The sequence below is a fragment of the Protomyctophum bolini genome, assembly GCF_963924005.1.
Source record: "Protomyctophum bolini genome assembly, chromosome: 19".
Classification (NCBI taxonomy): Eukaryota; Metazoa; Chordata; class Actinopteri; order Myctophiformes; family Myctophidae; genus Protomyctophum; species Protomyctophum bolini.
In genome coordinates, this window is record NC_137880.1 from 14,512,492 (window position 1) to 14,531,470 (window position 18,979).

An 18,979-nucleotide genomic window follows, 5' to 3' on the forward strand; every position below is an offset into this window, starting at 1 on the left:
GTGCACACTCGGGACGGGACTGTGTGTTCACTCGGCAATCTCCGTCACGGCCAGCCAAAAGAGGCGGCTGCTGCCTGCTTCACAGTTCACAATAGACCCCTCCCCGTTGCGGGGCGTTTGTTTGCGGGGCCGGGCTTAACTGTAACGCAACGAATCCCCAACGCAGCCACGCATTGGTTCGATTCCCCGTCAATCGCACCCCCCTCCACCCCCCCAAGCAGCTTCTGTAGGTTGGCTGACTTCCTTCAGTGTTGTTTCTGTGGGGTTCAAGTCCGCCACCACACCGGGACGCTGCTGAATGGAGGCGCCCCTGTCAGCCAGCCTTAGAAGAATAATAATATTCATATTATTATTATCACCCTTCTACACCCACCCCACCTCCCGCAAGGCGAAACATACTGATACAAATACATGTAAGTAGCCTGCAACTTTTTTGGGGGGGTGATAGTTTTGGACTAATATTGAATCAATCTGCACTGTCTCTCACTGAAGTTATAGCTGTCGGGATGAACTGTACAGCCACACATATCGCATATTCTTTATGATAAATAAATGAGTATAATATAAGATGATGATTTTATCGTGATTACATTAAAACACAATCCAAAAAGATCCGATTTATTGGTTTCGCGTTTAATCTAGATTTGGCCTTATAGCCTCTGTCTCTCGCAATGTTTTGCATTCGGTTTAAATGTTTATTAATTCTAAGCCGTATAGCTAAGTTATTGGACGTAAATGTCTTCCAAATGAAATCCAGGCATGACATTTTTTGTGTTGTTTTTTCCCTCTCATTGATTCATTTGCAGTCGGAATGGAGATTGCGTTTTGTGTGTAATTCAAGATGATCGGATCAATTCGCTCCGAGCCGAACGCTATATCATATTCTCAGCACGTTCTCATGCCGGTTTCTTCAATGAATTTGCCATGAATGATTTCTCCCTGGACTGAACGTGTGCCGCCGCGCCGCGGCTACACGACCAACACAGGACAACGCACACACACACACACACACACACACACACACACACACACACACACACACACACACACGCACAGACGCGCACACAGGGACAGACGTGGCTCGGCGGGGGACTTTTTTTTTATTATAATTTTTTTACACACAATAATGCGAGGATGACATGGCTTTTAAATGATTGTGCTTTTTGAGAGAGCGATTGTACCCTTTTTTCTTTTTTGCACCCTGACTTCCCATTCTGAGGGAGAGACCAAACTGCGGTGTAGCGTTGATGCAGCATTTTATCTTTTCTGTCACTGATGTGTAGAAAGCTGTAGCCCAGTGAGAGGCTCCAGCTAGAATAGACAGAAGCTGTGGCTTGGACACACACACACACACACACACACACACACACACACACACACACACACACACACACACACACACACACACACACACACACACACACACACACACACACACACACACACACACACACACACACACACCACATTAGAGCAGGCGTATACATGCATGGCGATGGATGGAAGCATATCGTTTCAGTGCACACGTGCATTTGCAGGGATTTATATCCATTTAATTCAAAAGTCATTCAGTTTTATGAAACGGCTGGCTTTATTTTCTTTCTTTTTCATTACCCAGCTGGCACCCACCCTGCATGCAGGTGTTAACATGACTATTATTTGGTTACATTAACCCCTTTTCCGGTTTGCGTGCCGATCACGCGGACGGACACGAGGGCGGCCGAACTGGCCGTTCGTAGCCTTTGCCAGGTGGTGTGTTATTTTATGTTACATTTATCCATTTGTAAACCCACAAATGCATGTGCAAATGGTACCGTGAGGGAAAGTGAAGGATCACCATGAGGAGATTTTACAGTTGACTGAATGAAACCCCACAAGGCTTTGACTCTCTTGTGCTCCTCCCCTCCTCTCCGCAGAGCCACTCGCCGAGTTCTCCGTAAGACGTCACCGCCCGCGGCCTCCCCATGCCTCCGTCTCCTCTCGACGACAGAATTGTGGTGGCGCTGCCAAGGCCAATCCGACCTCAGGAACTCCAACTGCGCCTGGACACCACCGCCAGCTTCCTGGACTCCTTCACCACCAGCGGCGGTAGCGGCGGCGGAGGGGACCACCACCATCATCATCGCAGCAGCGTGGGCAGCAAGACCGTCATCAACACGACCACCGTGGTGAAGATCCAGTCCACTACCACCAATCTCATAACGTATATGCCCTCATCCAACGGCTCCACGCGCTCCCTGTCGTGTGGATGCAGCAGTGCCAGCTGCTGCTCGGTCAGCACCTATGAGAAGGACGCCGCGCCCCAGAGCCACGCCCAGGTGAGCGCCAGCAGCCCCAACCTCAGCAGCTATGCGGGCGGGCCCTGCTCCAGCAACCACGAGGCGCTGAGCGGCGGCGGGGGCACGCCGCCGGCCCTCACCTCCTCTGGCCCCCCGCCGTCGGCCAAGGCCCTCCTCTCGTCCGTGCGGGTCATCCACCCCAATGAGCTGGCCAAGCGGGTGACCTGCTGCCCGATGGGGCACCCCGTGACGGGGACGCCCGTGCCCGTCATCATCGACTGCCGGCCCTTCACGGAGTACAACAAGAGCCACGTCCGCGGCGCCGTGCACGTCAACTGCTCGGACAAGATCAGCCGGCGGCGGCTGCAGCAGGGCAAGATCACCGTGCTGGACCTCATCTCCTGCCGCGAGGACCCGCGCGGCAAGGAGCCCTTCAGGGGCGTCTTCTCCAAAGACATCGTGGTGTACGACGAGGGCACCGCCGAGCCCTGCCGGCTGACGTCCTCGCAGCCGCTGCACGTGGTGCTGGAGTCACTGAGGAGGGAGGGCAAGGACCCCATCGTCCTCAAAGGTAGGAGTCCCCCAACCACACCGCATTCTGCACTTCCTCTCTCAAAGTCTGCTTTTGTTTGTTTGCTTGTTTGTTTTCGGTTAAATGCCCATTTAGACCTGTCCTGAGGACGATTCTACAAATTTCGTCTAAACCCTGACAGTTTTCTGAAAACCCCAGGTTTCTATGTCAGTCGTTCTCAAACATTTTCATGTCAAGTGTCATGATTTGAGTCAGACCCCCAAAAATATATGTAATTGGCCGCCGACCCCTATCGGAACCCCCCCCCCCCCCCCCCCCCCCAAGCAAAGATTTGAGTCTGAAAGAATATATATTCAAAGATTTGCGCCACATTTTCACGATTTTTCAAAAATAGCAAATCTACAAGCTCGTAGCGGGGCACTCGGTGCTGCACTATGAGCTTGTAGATCTGCTGTTTTTCAATAACATATACTGTAATGCTTAGAACACCAAAAGGGGTTCCCGTCCTGAATGGGTTAAATAAGACATGATGCGTATCTTGCGGAGTTAGTTCAGTCATATCACATACGGAAGCGTATTACAATGGTACTACACATGATTCATACGTCACACGCTGACGTGGCAGTCAGCTGACCAATTGCCGGGTTATTTAAGCTCACCTCAGTCTCTGTTCTTCCTGCTGTCATTTTGTTCCTGGACTGTTGTTATGTGCCTGTTTGCTCCCACCGGTCTCTCCCCAGCACCACCAGGGGACTCTGCTATTAGTTCCTTCCCCATGGGGGTGTTATTGTATATCTATCTCCCTGCTCTTAATGTTGAATGATGCTTGTTTAATTGTGCCGAGCAGGGAGAAAAGGTAGCAGAGCCTAATGCCAAGATAACATATTATATGCATACGTATTCTCATTCTATAATAAATATTGGTGAAATCTATTTGTCAGTTATTGGTGAACTCAAGTTGAAAGGATTTCCGTCAACCCTTGAACACCCTATTAAATGTGAAGCTGTTAAAATGTATGGGTTTAAACTCGGAATTACATTTACACAGAGGATTTAGGTGAGAGTGAGCTTATTGTTTGACATCGCTGTTAAAGGACAACTTTTCAATTTGTACCCCCCCCAAAAAAAACTACTCAGTCTGTGTCTCATAGGAGGGCTGTGGGCAGTTCAGAAACCCTTCCACCAGTGACATCATCGTTAAAAACATTATTTTTTAAACAATATTAAAAATATATAGATTTACATTTCTATTATCGTGAGAACGATGGTTTCCATTATCGCAATGCAACTTCTCAGGAATAGAAAGTTTCTGACCAATTAGCCTGCAGAGGACCAATTCTATGAATTGAATAGTGGTGAAGTGGTCCTTTAACTTACACCACTGCAACTCAGGGAGCTTATAGTGAAAATAAAAATAAAATAAAGTAGAATGTCACCTCTGTGGAAATGGAATTTGTAGCCTTCCACGGGATCTTGCGAGAACTCTAGTGCAGGTAACCATGTGAACTTTGACCCTTGCTCTTAGTGAAAATTGTAGATCTACAAGCTCACTTGTAGAGTTTGTACATTGGACAATGGCTTGCACAAAAGTGAAAATAGCCAAACAAGTATGATGTAGTTTAATATCTTATTCGTTTTAACCAATGGTTTCGATAGATTCTCAATATATCCTGTAACATTACAGGAGTTGGAAATACAGGGTAGATAACCTTCTGACCTCTGTTAATGAGGCATAATCACCAGCGTAGCATGTTGTAATGCATGCACACACGCACGCACGCACACACGCACGCACACACACACACACACACACACACACACACAGCTCTAGCTGAGTAAGTAAATGTTGAGTGTTTAGGAATTTGTATCAGCTGTTAGTAAATAGGGAGTACTGTTGAGTTAGACGTCCCTGGGCTGGAGCCATGACTTCTATCTTTGGGGTGTGTGTGTGTGTGTGTGTGTGTGTGTGTGTGTGTGTGTGTGTGTGTGTGTGTGTGTGTGTGTGTTGTTCAAGCATGCCGTTTGGGGTCTGGGTGGTGAATGCCTGTCATATGCCTTCTAGACACCGCCTTGCAGTGAGATCACAGCACCTCCATATCTCTCCTCTCCCCACCCCACCCCTCCCCTCATCTCCTCTCCCCTCCTTGTTTGATGGAGGAGGCTCCTATCGTGTGTGTGTGTGTGTGTGTGTGTGTGTGTGTGTGTGTGTGTGCTTGTGCGCGCGCGTGCGTGTGTGCGTGTGCAGGCACACGCACAGTCCATTTGAAGGAGCAAAACTGTGAGCGCCTCAGTCCATTTGAAGGAGCAGACAGCACAGAGTCTCCAGCAGGCAGATTGAATTGTCATGGCATGCAGGCGGTGTTGTGCTGCTGAGGGAATCCAGTGTGTTCTGCCTCATTCTCATCAGCCCAGCAAGTGTCTGTCCATATCTCTCCACCCTGAGTCAACCATGTCATTAAAGTATATCGTTTGGCCACTTAACCTATATTAAGGCCGATTCCACTCCACAAATGCCTTTATAAATCAGTAGTTCTCACACTTTCAAGATAAAACTAAATTATAAAAAAATAGCAGATGTACATTGTACAAGCACGACACGAAGTGACACGCTGTGAGCTTGTATATCTGTTTGAATAGTCAATGCTAAAATTAAAAAATCACACTCGTGTGAAGTGAGGGATGCTCTTATCATTCAGTGATGCGATTAGCCTGCATTCTGTATCCTTACACTCACTAAATTGAGAAAGGACGCAATCATGTCACCCTCAGGGGGTCCTGGGATGCAATACTGTAGTACTCTAACCTTGAAGTAGGACCCTACCGTCTAAAAGACCACCCCTGGGTCCCGGGAACCATTACATTGAAAACATATGCACATCACTGTATAATCATCATACGCCATCACATTCCGCTGCCAATCAAATAATCACAAATGTGGTATACACACAGGCACACAAAGCTGGGCATAGGATGTGCTAGCCCCCCTCAAAAATGACAAAGATGCTTTCCTGGTTTAATGACTTAAGCGAGCCCATACTGTATATACGTTAGTGGACCGGGGGACAAGGTACACTACTCTGTCCCCTCCTTTCTCCCATATATACGTTAGTGGATTTTGAGTGGCAAACATTGAGCAGCACGGAGTGTTGGAGTTTGGAAGCGCTCGTTAGAAATCACTCAGATTTTAGAAGAGCCCTTCTAAACTCTAAACTCTGACACATAATAATATATAATAATCCAGTTGTCACTGTACAATACTTAAAAACAGTTGTCATGTTGCACACATGCCTAAAATAGCTCTTATTTGCGCCGCCCTCGTTGAAAACAATGTATTTCAAACTCCAGGCTGCATGAACAGCGCTCGAGCACTCAGTTTTCTGCCCCCTCAATGTCATAACTCTGTCTTACTCTATGGCTCTGGCTAGTATGTCACACACATACCATGCCCTCATTGTAGGGCTGCTTGTCGTCTGAGTTCTATCACAGCTTCTATAGAGTGTGTACATTATTAGTTATTACACTTATTATTAGCCTTATTATTACCCTTATTATTATTATTATTATTAGCAGTTGCAGTAGGCTATTTGTAGTATTAGTAGCAGCAGCACTGCAGTAATAGCATGTTTGCCCATGGCAGGCAACAGAAGTGAATTATAATGTATGAATATATGATGTCTTCAGTCTTCACCTTGCCCTATGATTGTCTTCTCTTTGTGTTCTCATAAACAGTTTGTTGGTTTTCCAATAAGGACTCGTAAAAAATAATAATAATAAAACTGTCCTGCACAGTGCACACTGAACAAGAAGACTGAATAGATCAAGATCAAATTATTTGCATCTAATATTTACTTGTGGACATGTTTGGCCACAAGCCTTTGCAGGTAATGATGATTTGATGGGCTTCAGAGTGTGGGCCTCTGTTAAACCATTTAATATGATTGACTCATAATTTATGCTAATAATAACAGCATGAAGATATTCTGCACTATCCTCTTGAGACCCTGCAATCATTTGTGTGCACTTTAGTGCAGTGGTTCTCAAAGCGGCCTCTGGGGACCGCCAGATGTCCTCGGGGGATCCAGGGGGTCCCCAGCTAAATGTGTCAATACAGCATCACAATCATTGAACCCCTTTATCCATATTTTATACGTTGGCTAAATGGCTATTCAAAAATAGCATAATATGCTCCACCCCCTCTGGTGGAGTTAGCTGGTTTAGCAGACAGTTAGAGGATCCAATGGAGTTATCTAATTTTCTCATAAGCGCTTTTAAATACTTTACATTGGTTCAATATATTTTCAACCAACATACAGTCGACGTCAAGGGTGTTCAATAGATTTATGAAAAAAAAAGAATAATAAATAAAAATGGAGTTACCTGGCTTCTGCCAGATACTGATGACATAAAACAATCAGACACACCAGATTCGTTTTAACCCGCCGCGCATGTCGGGAGTCACGGGTGATTTTTAACCCACAGCACAGGTGATTTCTAATCCGCAGCATGCAGGCTGATGTCTAACGGGTTTGTCTAACTAATGACTGTAGGACTGTTGGTATATGTCTAACCAAAGTATGCACCCCGAATTTTCGAACACAAATCTTCTCTTCTAGGGGCACCTGGCACACATTTATTTAGTTGGGGGTTCGCGGACAAATACATATCAAGTTGGGGGACCTTGACACGAAAACGATTGAGAATCACTGTTGTTTTGCTTAATCCCTCTAATACTATATGATGTGAGTTGTGATTCTAATGATACTGTATATATTAGTATCAATGATGCAGTATCTAATACTATATGATGTGAGTTGTGATTCTAATGATACTGTATATATTAGTATCAATGATGCAGTATCTATCTATCTATCTATCTATCTATCTATCTATCTATCTATATCACATTGTAGTATGACGAAGTAGGGGCCATTCATTTACAAAAATAAATCATGAAAAGGAAAAATATGGAGATAAGGCATCTGTAATAAACAAATGTCTGTTTGTTTATGGTTAGCAGTGGAAAGAATTGGTACATGGTATGAAAAGCTAAGAGTGGTGGGGAGGAGAGAGAGAGAGAGAGAGAGAGAGAGAGAGAGAGGTCATTTCTAAGCGGGAACTGAGCCATTGGGTTGTGAAAGTGAGAGAGAGAGACATTGTATGGTCTTCTTCTGTATGAGTTTAGTCAGAGATAATGACAGACGGTCACAGTCCACAGACCTCATCTCTACACAATGTGCTGCTTTTTGGACAGTCAGTCTGTTATTCTCACACTGCTGGGACTATTTGTCAACTGAGTGCATTCTAAACACAAAGATGCTGGCTCAGGGCGAGTCAAAATAAGGCATTATTTTTCTTTATTTATTCCCCCCCCCCCCCCCCCCAAAAATGGTGGTGAGTTTTACAGCCATGTTATGCACAGCCTTTACTAAACAACTACAATGGTAGTTGCCTCTGAACTTGTTTACTAGCCACTTTAACATGGCCCGTAGCCTACACTAGAGTGGATCAAGTCACAGTACAGTACAGTACAGTACAGTACAGTACAGTACAGTACAGTACAGTACAGTACAGTACAGTACAGTACAGTACAGTACAGTACAGTCACACACATAGTCAGTATCTTGGCTAACAAACATTGCATATGTCTTGTCTTGGTGGATGACTAATATATCGTTTCCGTTTAGTTGTGTTATTGAAAAATAAAACATTTAAAAGCAGCTAGTGACACTATTGTGTGATTAATACAAATGTGAGGGACTTATTTGACTAAGTTTAAATAGTTTATTTTAAACCAAAAGTCCTCTCTCTCACACTTATGCCAGTGTGCCAGTGATCACCCTCCTTAGTGCCAATGTTGGCACCGGTGCCAAAGGTTGCCTACCCCTGAACTAGACTACAATTCCCCTGTGTGTCACCCAACGTCCAGCCCAGCAGCGCCTGTCCTGTCACTGTGTTGTTATGAGCTGTTGCCAGCTTCTGTGAGTTAACTAAGCATCTAGTTGTATGAAAACAAGTGCAAAATAAGTGACTATAGGCTAGGCTACATGAGCACTGTAAACGTATTACATCGGTTATATTTACAAGCAATTAAAATATAAAAAGCCAAAAGTTACCCCAATACATCTCAGGGATAAAATTTAACTTTTTCTTTTCTTTTCCTCAATTATTTGAAGATATTATAGTTACACGTTACTTTGTAGATTTCGATTATTATTACATACATTAACCAATGAAGCTCTATTTTGTAGTTAGTCTACAGTACAAGCTCTCGTCTACAGATAAAGTTTTTGTAAACATTTCAGTACTTTTACTTATTGTAAATATATTCTGATGCCAATGCCAATACATTTGTTCTTTTACTCAAGTACACAGGCCCTTTTTCACGCACGCACGCACACACGCACGCAGACCACAGTTGACAGGAGATCACCCACCTGCCCAGCAGTTACCATGGAGACTCATACAATGACCTCACTGGGCATGATGTCAACACTTGTAATATGAACAATACATGTCATGAACTGATACTCTGTGTGGTCGGACCCCAGCGCCCCCGCCCACCCACCCGGCTAGCACTGAAAGACAACAGGTGCAACACCAGTGGTGGAAAAAGTACTCAAATGTTTTACTTAAGTAAAAGTATCAATACTGCAATCTAGATGTTACAAGTAAAAGTCCAGAATTAAAAAAAAAAAAGTACTTGACTCAAGTATTAAAGTACCAAAACTAAACTGAAATGTCTCATTTCAAGATACAAATGTATAAAATAGAGCTCACAATGCGTCACATCACAACGCATTACCGGTAGCCTATATACAGTAGGGCTGAAGTGGTTACTGTATGTTTGTACAGTATTGTAATAATAATCTAAATCTACAAAGTAACTAGTAGTTTTCAAACAATATTATATTTGCCTCCGAGATGTAGTGGAGTAGAAGTAAAAGTACTGAAAATTGCAAATACTCCAGTAAAGTAAAAATACCTCAAACATCCACCCACACGATACCGATTCCGAATATTGATCTGATACCAGTGTGTAGTTCTCAGTGAGTGGTTCTCAAAGTGGAACTCACAGGGTTCATTGAGGGGGTTCCTCTGTACTCTGTACTGTGAGAGTGTACAATTTTCTTTTGTTGGCGTTTTCGGAGCGGGTAGGGCGTAAAATGTGTGTTAATTAGTAAGGTCACCTTACCGGGCGCGGCTGCACTAATAACTTTGGGGTCTAGAGTTTGAATGGAGTGTGTCACGAGGCGTGACGGACTGACGGTCATGTATGGTGGATTGGTGGCGTGACGTGTCATGAGGCATGGTGGACTGACGGCCATATATGGTGGCGTGACGGACGGTCCGACTGAGGTTTTGCACTGCGGCGCTTCATGGGCTGGTAGATTGGCAGATCTGTTGCCAAACGACACCACGGCACGATTACGTACAAATCTGGCTGCCCAAGTCCAAGACAAGTGTCCAGACAGAGACACATATACGGTATTCAAATCACCTTGAAATGTGGTTGAATCGGATGAATCTGATTCACAAAAATCTGTTTCATTGTGGGGTTTTTTAAACTGTTCAGACTTGATCAAATCAATCTGTTTCCAATCTAGATGGGCCAAACATTTGTGCTGCCAGTCTGAGCATAGCCTAAGTATACCGGTACCATCATTCTTAACTAATCATGTGTTCCACGCAGCCAACATTATGTCAATATTACAGGATGATATGTGAAGAAGTGCAGATGTCTTAGCAAAGTGAGACAGGCTTAAATAGTGATTTACCTTGAGAGTTTGACGCTGAGGAACATAATGGAAGCTATTTGTCTAGTGCTGAGGGCATCACAGGAGTGCTGGAGGCCATCTCAGACATTTATCATTCTTAACTGGGGATGCAACTGGTCGTCAGTGGTGGAAAGTATTTTTACTATTTTTACTAAGTACATTTACTCAAGTAGTGTACTTGTACATTTTTGATTTTATTTTTGATTTATTTTTTACTATACTGGAGTATTTCCAATTGTCAGTACTTTTACTTCAACTCCACTACATCTCAGGGACATCCTGCACGATGAGTGCTTTCTACTTTTGGTACATTTTGATACCAATACTTTTATACCGTTACCAAACGTAAATGTTGAATTCCGGACTTTCACTTACGTATTTATACATTGCAGTATTGATACTTTTACTCAAGTAACAATTTTTTTGTACTATTTCCACCATTGATTCTTAAGATGATGAATGGAGACGTGACTGGTCGTTAGGTGATCGACCACTGTGGCCGACGGTATATTTATGAGTCAAAACAGAATTGAAATAGAAAGGACAGCAAATCCTTCCACGTACTGACCTATTCTAAAGCCATTCAATTGACATATGGTACCTATAAATCCATTGCTGCACGGGGGCTTTCAAGGACCACCAGTTTGTGTCACGGTTTGAGACAGGGAGGTGTAGGACCCAAGCGCAGCGGCAGGACAGATTAGCGGAGGGAGTATACAATGCAAGGTGTTTTATTGTACAAAACTACACAATAAGGGAACAAGGAGCCAAAAACGCCACGAAGTAGTAACGAGGAATTAGGAAAACACTAGAAAACTACATTCTGTAGCCTAGTAAGCTTACTAGGAATACAATATCTAAACACGAAGAGTATACGTATCTCTCAGAGTGTCTCCTGTGAAAGTGTCCATTTGGCTCCCAGCTATACCATTCAGCTGAGGGACCTGTTGAAAGGGCTAAGACTATACGGTACAAACTTCTGTCCTTTCCAGTTCATGTGGCATTTCTCATTTCCAAACTCGAATTTTGTCGTGCTGCCTCAGCCTATACAGTTTGAGCACGTGTTATTCTATTCTATATATTTCTTGCTGTCGCTACAGTACCAGCTCAAATTCCTTGCATGTGCAAACACACATTTGTAAAATAAAGAAAGGCACCTGGCTATTAGCCTGTTCCAATAGGCCAGCATTACCTGATAAGTCCTGTTGTCTCCCACGGTGAAAGGGAGGGGCTCAGGCAGGTTACTGGGAGAGCGTAGGGCAGCGTAGTAATATGGTGATCCGCCACTGGAGGCGCTGTGGTAGGACACCGGGACCTGGAAGGATTGGATAAACAACGTGTGTTGTCGTTATTCATGTGTACGTTTGTTCGTGGACAAGGTTAGGAGCAGCATAAAGGACGTTAACCACTGCCATCGGGGTGAATAAATAATACCAAAATGCTGAATACTTGCCGGCAAATATTTTTGCATTACAATTGTATGAAAGATGTCTCATTCATACATCTCAGAAAAATCGAGTAATAAGGCCCCTTGGAGGTCCCCGGGCCCCGCGTTGAGAACCAGTGTTCTTAGAACTCGTTTTGAACACCCTCTGTTATTTTTAATGGAACCAGAATGAAAAAAAGCTCAGTTGTTGTTGTCGTAGTGCTGTCATAACATGGTGGCCTACAGTAGCATGAGTATGAGTATACATAGAGTTTTAGCATGGATGGAAAGCCCCCAGTGGGTTGTGGCAGCTAGCGCTGCCCACGGGGCGACACGGGAAAGCTTTTATCCAGGGTTTGGCCCCGTTCATCTCGTTCTGAATGAACAAATGTTACTTCCTGCGGCCTCACAATGATTTTTTTTATCATTTTCTCGATTGATTGATTGACAAAAATTACCGTACATGAACATTTGTACGTAAAAATCTTGATATCAGGATTCATCCAATGTGTTTAATTAATGCAGAAATACTGTACTGTAATTTTAACATTTTACACATTATTCCACTAGTACATATTTAATCTGTGATTCTGCTGACATTGACCACTTATTTTGTGTATGTCTGTGGTGAAAATAAAGTTTGATAAAAATGTAAATCACAAGCCAGCATGGACGTGGTGATGACCCCTGCCCCAGAGTGTATATATCCATTGTGGTCCTTTGAGTGTTAAGTGCGTGTATGTGTGTGCATTTAACCAAATTATTGTTTTACTTTTAGTCTTTCAGTCGACTAAATCTACAGTTGATTTGGTTTTAGTTTATTTATTTTATTTTCATTCATAATTTTGACAGTGAAAAAAAAGGTAAGTTGACGATTATTTTTCATCATTGTTTCAAGACCTGTTCATAGTACAGGTTTGGGTGATGAGGTGACCACCGAAATGGTGGTTAGTAAAAACAGAGATGTGTTGTGTGAGCGGTGACCACTGCCGCGTGACATAGTTTTCGGTGGTCACCTCATCACTATGAATAGGCATTTAGTGGACAGAATGAACACTGATTTTGACTGTGCTCCCTCTTCCTCTCGCTGTCCGGTTCCACACAGGTGGACAGAATGAACACTGATTTTGACTGTGCTCCCTCTTTCTCTCGCTCTCCGGTTCCACACAGGTGGACAGAATGAACACTGATTTTGACTGTGCTCCCTCTTTCTCTCGCTCTCCGGTTCCACACAGGTGGACAGAATGAACACTGATTTTGACTGTGCTCCCTCTTCCTCTCGCTCTCCGGTTCCACACAGGGGGCCTCAGCAGCTTCAGGCAGAGCCACGAGAACCTGTGTGACCACTCGCTGCACCTCCACGAGGGCCTGGACGCCGGCGGGGCGGCCGGTCTCACGGGGGCGCTACCGCTACCTCACTCGCTGCCCTCCACGCCGGACATCGAGAACGCCGTGCTGACGCCCATCCTGCCTTTCCTGTTCCTGGGGAACGAGCGCGACGCGCAGGACCTGGGCCTGCTGCAGCGCACCAACATCGGCTTCGTCCTCAACGTCACCACGCACCTGCCGCTCTACCACTACGACACAGGCCTGTTCAGCTACAAGAGGCTGCCGGCCACCGACAGCAACAAGCAGAACCTGCGGCAGTACTTTGAGGAGGCGTTCGAATTCATCGGTAGGGGAAAAAAGATGGATCGATGATTGATAAAAAATGCAAAAAAAAACAAATCTACAAGATCGTGCGGCTTGTGAGCTTGTAGATTGTCAGTTTCTTTAGACCGTTGTACGACAAAGACAAAAGGTAGCCAATGGTACCTAATCGTACCAAAACACAGAAGTTGATTGGCAGTCAAAGACTGGCTGCTATTTATATATTATTATATCACTACATATAATGTATCATTGACAGGATAGGATGATTAAAAAAAGGTTATGTCTGTATCAGAAATGGATCTAGATCTGCTATTTTCACAATCTTTGCACGACACCGTTGTGCACTGAAGCATAAAATATAGTGGTTGCCAGTTTGTATTAATAATTATTTATTTTTTGTATTTTTGTTAAATCGAATGTATAATTTATTTGACAAATCCAAAAAAAATAATCATCGATAGAATGACTGCTAATAATTGCTAATAAAATGATCAATAGTTTCAGCCCTAACACAGTGTCGGAAAATCATGGGAAATGCAGTTCCAAACGGATGTCCTTTGAATCATGGGAAATGCAGTTCCAAACGGATGTTCTTTGTGCAGGAGATGCAGAGCCAAAGCATCTGCAGCGACTCAAACTGACGCCAAGAACAGATGATGTAGAATTATCTTGGGAGGAAATACCAGATGCACTTAATAAGAGTCTGGCACTGGTCCGCTGAGAAGTGTTCCTCAGCGTTAAGCTCACTTCATAGTTACATAAGCACTTCAACCGTATATACTTTGTTGACCGGGCTCAATACTTTTATCCCCCGATCTACACCAAATCTTGGTGAAATTAGATGATGCACAAGCTTTGTCACCAACATTGATGCCTTGATACTTCGTTTCATGTTGAAAATAGCCGATCTACAAGCACACACGTGTAGATCTGCTATTTTCAGAGTGCAACACCCGAGCGCAAACAAGATGACTTGTCTTTTAGTTCTACTGGATCTCTTCTCCACTAGTCCCTCCCTAACATTTTAGTCTACTTTTTATTTGTTTATTTGTATTATATTTAGTCTTAGTTTAAGTCATCATAGCTTAGGTTTTTTTTTTTACATTCGATATTAATATGAAATATTTGTGACTTAATTGTGTTTTTTTATGATTCAGTTTGCCTTTTAGGCTTTGTAAAGAAAGAATTGCACACGGCAGATATGAAACGATTCTCACGATTATGCTATAATAATTGCGATTATGTAATGATTGTGCCAGGCCTATCCGTGCGTCATGACACTATACTGCTTTGTTCCATACAAACATTGAAACTAGTATCTGGGTTAAAATGCATAAACATCATGTTATGTTTCCATTCCAAAAAAAAGGAGACAAGTCAATCATACAGTATATCGTCTCTGTCGGGTAGAAACCTCATATGTCCAATACTTTTCAGGATTCAAATACAAAAGCAGCAACAAGCTAAATGCGTCACCTTGCGCTGTAGTATATGATCAAGTAGGGTACTACGGAAAACACCAAAAGCTAGAATATGGAGATAAAAGGTTTGTGCCAGTACCGGTTGGTCCTGAAATTGCAGAGCGCTGCCCCTCCCCCATGCACCTCTTCTCCCACACCGGCATGCGACAGACTCCCTAAAATACCAAATACACGCAGGCGGGGTGAGAAATCACCTCCAGAAAATGGTCAATTTTGTCAATTTGCCTTCTGGCTGCAATCCACCTGTCCCCAAATAGGGCCCACAGCGGTGGAACACACTCGCATTGGAGTTGTTGTATGCCGAACACGCTGCCGTGACAGATTTGTTGTTGTTTTCTTTCTCTTCTGTTATTTGGCTCATATGCTCCAGTTCGGGTGAATGTATTTTGAGCTTTTGCACAAAGCAGATGTTCCTTTTATCTCATACTAACTAGGTACTGAGTGTGACTCCCCAAGGGCGGGGTGCGGGGGGTGGAGAATCAGTAGGCTGCTTTCTCACATTCTGGATCGGAATTGTTGTTTCTCAACCAACCAGTGGTTCACGGAATAATAGTGGTACATTGTATCATTTCAGGTGATCCATGTTCTCTCTTTTCAATTGTTTTAAGCACTTAAATGTGTCTTTAAAGGACCACTTCACCATTTTTCAACCTACCTTCATATAATTGCTCCTCACTAATGCCACAATTTCTTTCTACTCAGTCTGTGTCTCATATAGGAGGCCTGTGGTCAGTTCAGTAACCCGTCCACCAGTGACATCATTAATTTTCCAAGCTAATAGAAACTGCAGGCTTTCTATTCCTGAAAAAGTTGCAATGAGATAATGGAAGCCATCGTTCTCACGATAATACAAATCTAAATATATATTATTTTTAAATCTCACGATGATGTCACTGGTGGGCGGTTTTCTGAACTGCCCTCAGCCTTCCTATGAGACACAGACTGAGTAGAAAAAAAGAAAAACTTGGTATTTTATCATAAACATTAATTAGGACCAATTATATGAAGAGAAGTTGAAAAGTGGTGAAGTGGTCCTTTAAGATCGGTTTATTAAGTTGACAAAACATATTTTGTCAGGTCGGGACGATGGTTTTGTAATGCCCGATTTACACTTTGCTGTGTGCTGAAAATAGACAATCTGAGCTTGTAGATTGGCTCATTTCTGAGCTTGAGACCCGTGAGCAGCCAAGCATGAAATGAATTCTCCAAGTTCTACTGGATCTCTGCTCCACTAGTCCTAACATTTTAGTGTAGTTTTTAATTGTTAACAAAATTGTCAATATATTTAGTTGTAGTCATCATAGCGTAGTTTTTATTACGTTTTCGTCAGTGACAAACGGAAAATCTGTCACCGCTTTAGGCGACCAAATGAACACTGTCCTGCATGACTCTGTGTCTTCTTCCCGTCTCCAGAGGAAGCCCATCGAGCAGGCATGGGCCTCCTGATCCACTGCCAGGCGGGGGTCTCGCGCTCGGCCACCATCGTCATCGCCTACCTGATGAAGCACACCTGGATGACCATGACCGACGCCTACAAGTTTGTCAAGACCCGGCGGCCCGTCATCTCGCCCAACCTCAACTTCATGGGCCAGCTGCTGGAGTTCGAGGAGGACCTCAACAACGGCATCACGCCGCGCATCCTCACGCCAAAGCTCATCGGGGTGGAGACCATTGTGTAGGAAAAACCACGTTGCTCCACACGCGCGTGCACGTGCGCGCAGAGGCAAAGGCAGCACTCGCACTCCTTTATCCCCGTTTCTCAGAGGGGGACCGTGGGCTATACTCTATTCGGGAGTGTGAGAGAGAGGACTTTTATTTGAGGATATCCTCCTCGCGCTCGTGTCGGACTTTTCTCTGGGCGTGCCAAAGCACTGGGTTCACTGGTGATGAGTAATGCCAAAAATCCCTTGTCGTTTGGACCCTGGCTGATGTCCCAGAGGAGAAGACAAGTCGAGAGAGAGAGAGAGAGAGAGGGGGGGGGGGGGGATTCCTAATTTATGCTCCATCGTAACGGTGTCATGTGCTGGAAATCGCAGATTTGCAAGCTCAAAACACACCGCATTTGCGGCACGTTTGAACCTTGCATTTCAGCTTTCTCCGGCCAGCGACAGCATTGTATGACTAAGTATAAATCAGGTGAGGGAGAGAGATGGGGGGGGGGGGGGGGGGGCAGGGCCGAAGCTGTCCATGTGTGACCGTCGAGGAAAAAGGAAAATAGATGAACTGTTTTGAGGAATAACAAGGCATTGTACCTTTAGGCGTGGAGCACTTCATGCTTTTTACACTGTGGCACACAGTTGATGTTTGCTGACTCAGGCTGGGCTGGCCACAGCAGTGCCTGTCAAAAAAAGGACAAAAAAGTATGGGGGGGGGGGGGGGGGGGGGGCAATCCAATGAAGACTTATTTGGTGTGTTAATGTTGTTCTATTTTTATACCGGGTTTATGTGGGCGACCATGACAAGCCCGCAGTGGCTTACTGTGCAATAATTTACGAGTGGAATGCAAACCGAAAGCTTGATATTATATGTATATATTGATAATGATTAATATGAAAACATTTCCAGCTCTTTGCTGACGTACCATTTTGATGTTACTGTAATAGCTGTTGGTCAGTTTACATAAGTTCACGTTAACGGTACATACAGTTATGCTGTATTCATATTTGGCGCAGAGAGGTGTAAGGAGGGGGCGGGCGGGGGGGGGGGGGGAGAACTATTTTTTGAGCACTGCTTCGGGTTGTCTGTGTCAGTCATCTGTTGGTTTCATTTTTGTTTATTCTTCAAGAAAAAGAAATACACAGAATCATGGATTCACATACATTTCTTTTGGTCTATCTTCTTCATTGTCTTTGTTTTGCATTATTTCATCCCTTCATGATAACAATATATTTTAGCAAATACATTTTACATACATAACCATAAGAGCCTTGTTATGCATGACTGCTGGAAGGGGAAAGACAGTTTGGAAATGATCAGTGGATATTCTGCAATTTACGGTATACAGTATATACAGTATTATATACGGCTATTGTTGGTACATCTTGCAGTCTGGAGCACTGTTTCCAAAACCGTGGGTTGGGACCTATTTGTGGGCCGTGGATACATTTCATGGGTCGCAAGTGAATATCCCTTCATTTTTTGTTTCCTGAAAAGATATCTGAATTATTATGATTTAAAAAAGATTTTCTAAAGATTTCCACAAACATTCACAGATGTTCATGAGTTGAAATCCCCTAAATTAGAAAACAAATATTTAAGTAGTGAAAATAGCATTATCTGCAAAGTTTGGGCGCCGGATCTGATTTCTCTTTTGGGTCTTGAGCTAAAATAAATTGGGAACCACTCTGGCTCTGGAGGGTTTTGAAATGCCCGCCCACCGTTCATCGCCTCGCTCCCATTTTGTTTGGTTGTCCACTCCATGTCATTCTTCCATAACACTACAGCGCTTGTAATACTGTAATGTGTTTTGCTGTGGTGGTCCCTATATTGCCATATGCATGCATGGCGTTGAGTACATTCACGGTGTCCAGGAGTGTTGAGCTATGATCACACTTTTCCCAGGGTCACAGTTAAATGTCACCATAGTGGCACAACGCTGCAGCTCTTCTGTAATCTTCCAACCACTTGAATCCATATATGCTTTGTAGATCGGCGTCCCCAGGGGTCTACGCTTGGCCCCCTCCTTTCTCTCATGGACGAAAATAGTACAAGCTAACAATAGGCGTCCCGTCGCACGGGCTGCGCATTGTGAGCATGTGCATCTACTGTTTTTGCCTATCATTGCATGCCCCAGAAAAGGGTTAGGATGTTAGGGTTCATTGTGGTTAAAAGTC

General features: G+C 44.0%; 1 protein-coding gene across 1 annotated transcript; it reads left to right on the forward strand.

Moving 5' to 3' along the window:
* The first annotated feature begins 269 nt into the window (after window positions 1-269).
* On the forward strand, window positions 270-17,491 carry dusp10 (dual specificity phosphatase 10). The gene is made up of 4 exons (XM_080790245.1): window positions 270-413; window positions 1,917-2,850; window positions 13,313-13,687; window positions 16,560-17,491. The coding sequence occupies exons 2-4, from the start codon at window positions 1,965-1,967 to the stop codon at window positions 16,823-16,825; spliced, it is 1,527 nt and encodes a 508-aa protein (XP_080646371.1). The 5' UTR covers window positions 270-413; window positions 1,917-1,964; the 3' UTR covers window positions 16,826-17,491.
* The last annotated feature ends 1,488 nt before the right edge of the window (window positions 17,492-18,979 follow it).

Coding starts and splice junctions, on each gene's coding strand:
- dusp10 (XM_080790245.1), top strand. CDS start 1,965: ATGCCTCCGTCTCCTCTCGACGACAGAATTGTGGTGGCGCTGCCAAGG. Junction 2,851..13,312: donor GGACCCCATCGTCCTCAAAG/GTAGGAGTCCCC, acceptor GGTTCCACACAG/GGGGCCTCAGCAGCTTCAGG. Junction 13,688..16,559: donor GGAGGCGTTCGAATTCATCG/GTAGGGGAAAAA, acceptor TCCCGTCTCCAG/AGGAAGCCCATCGAGCAGGC.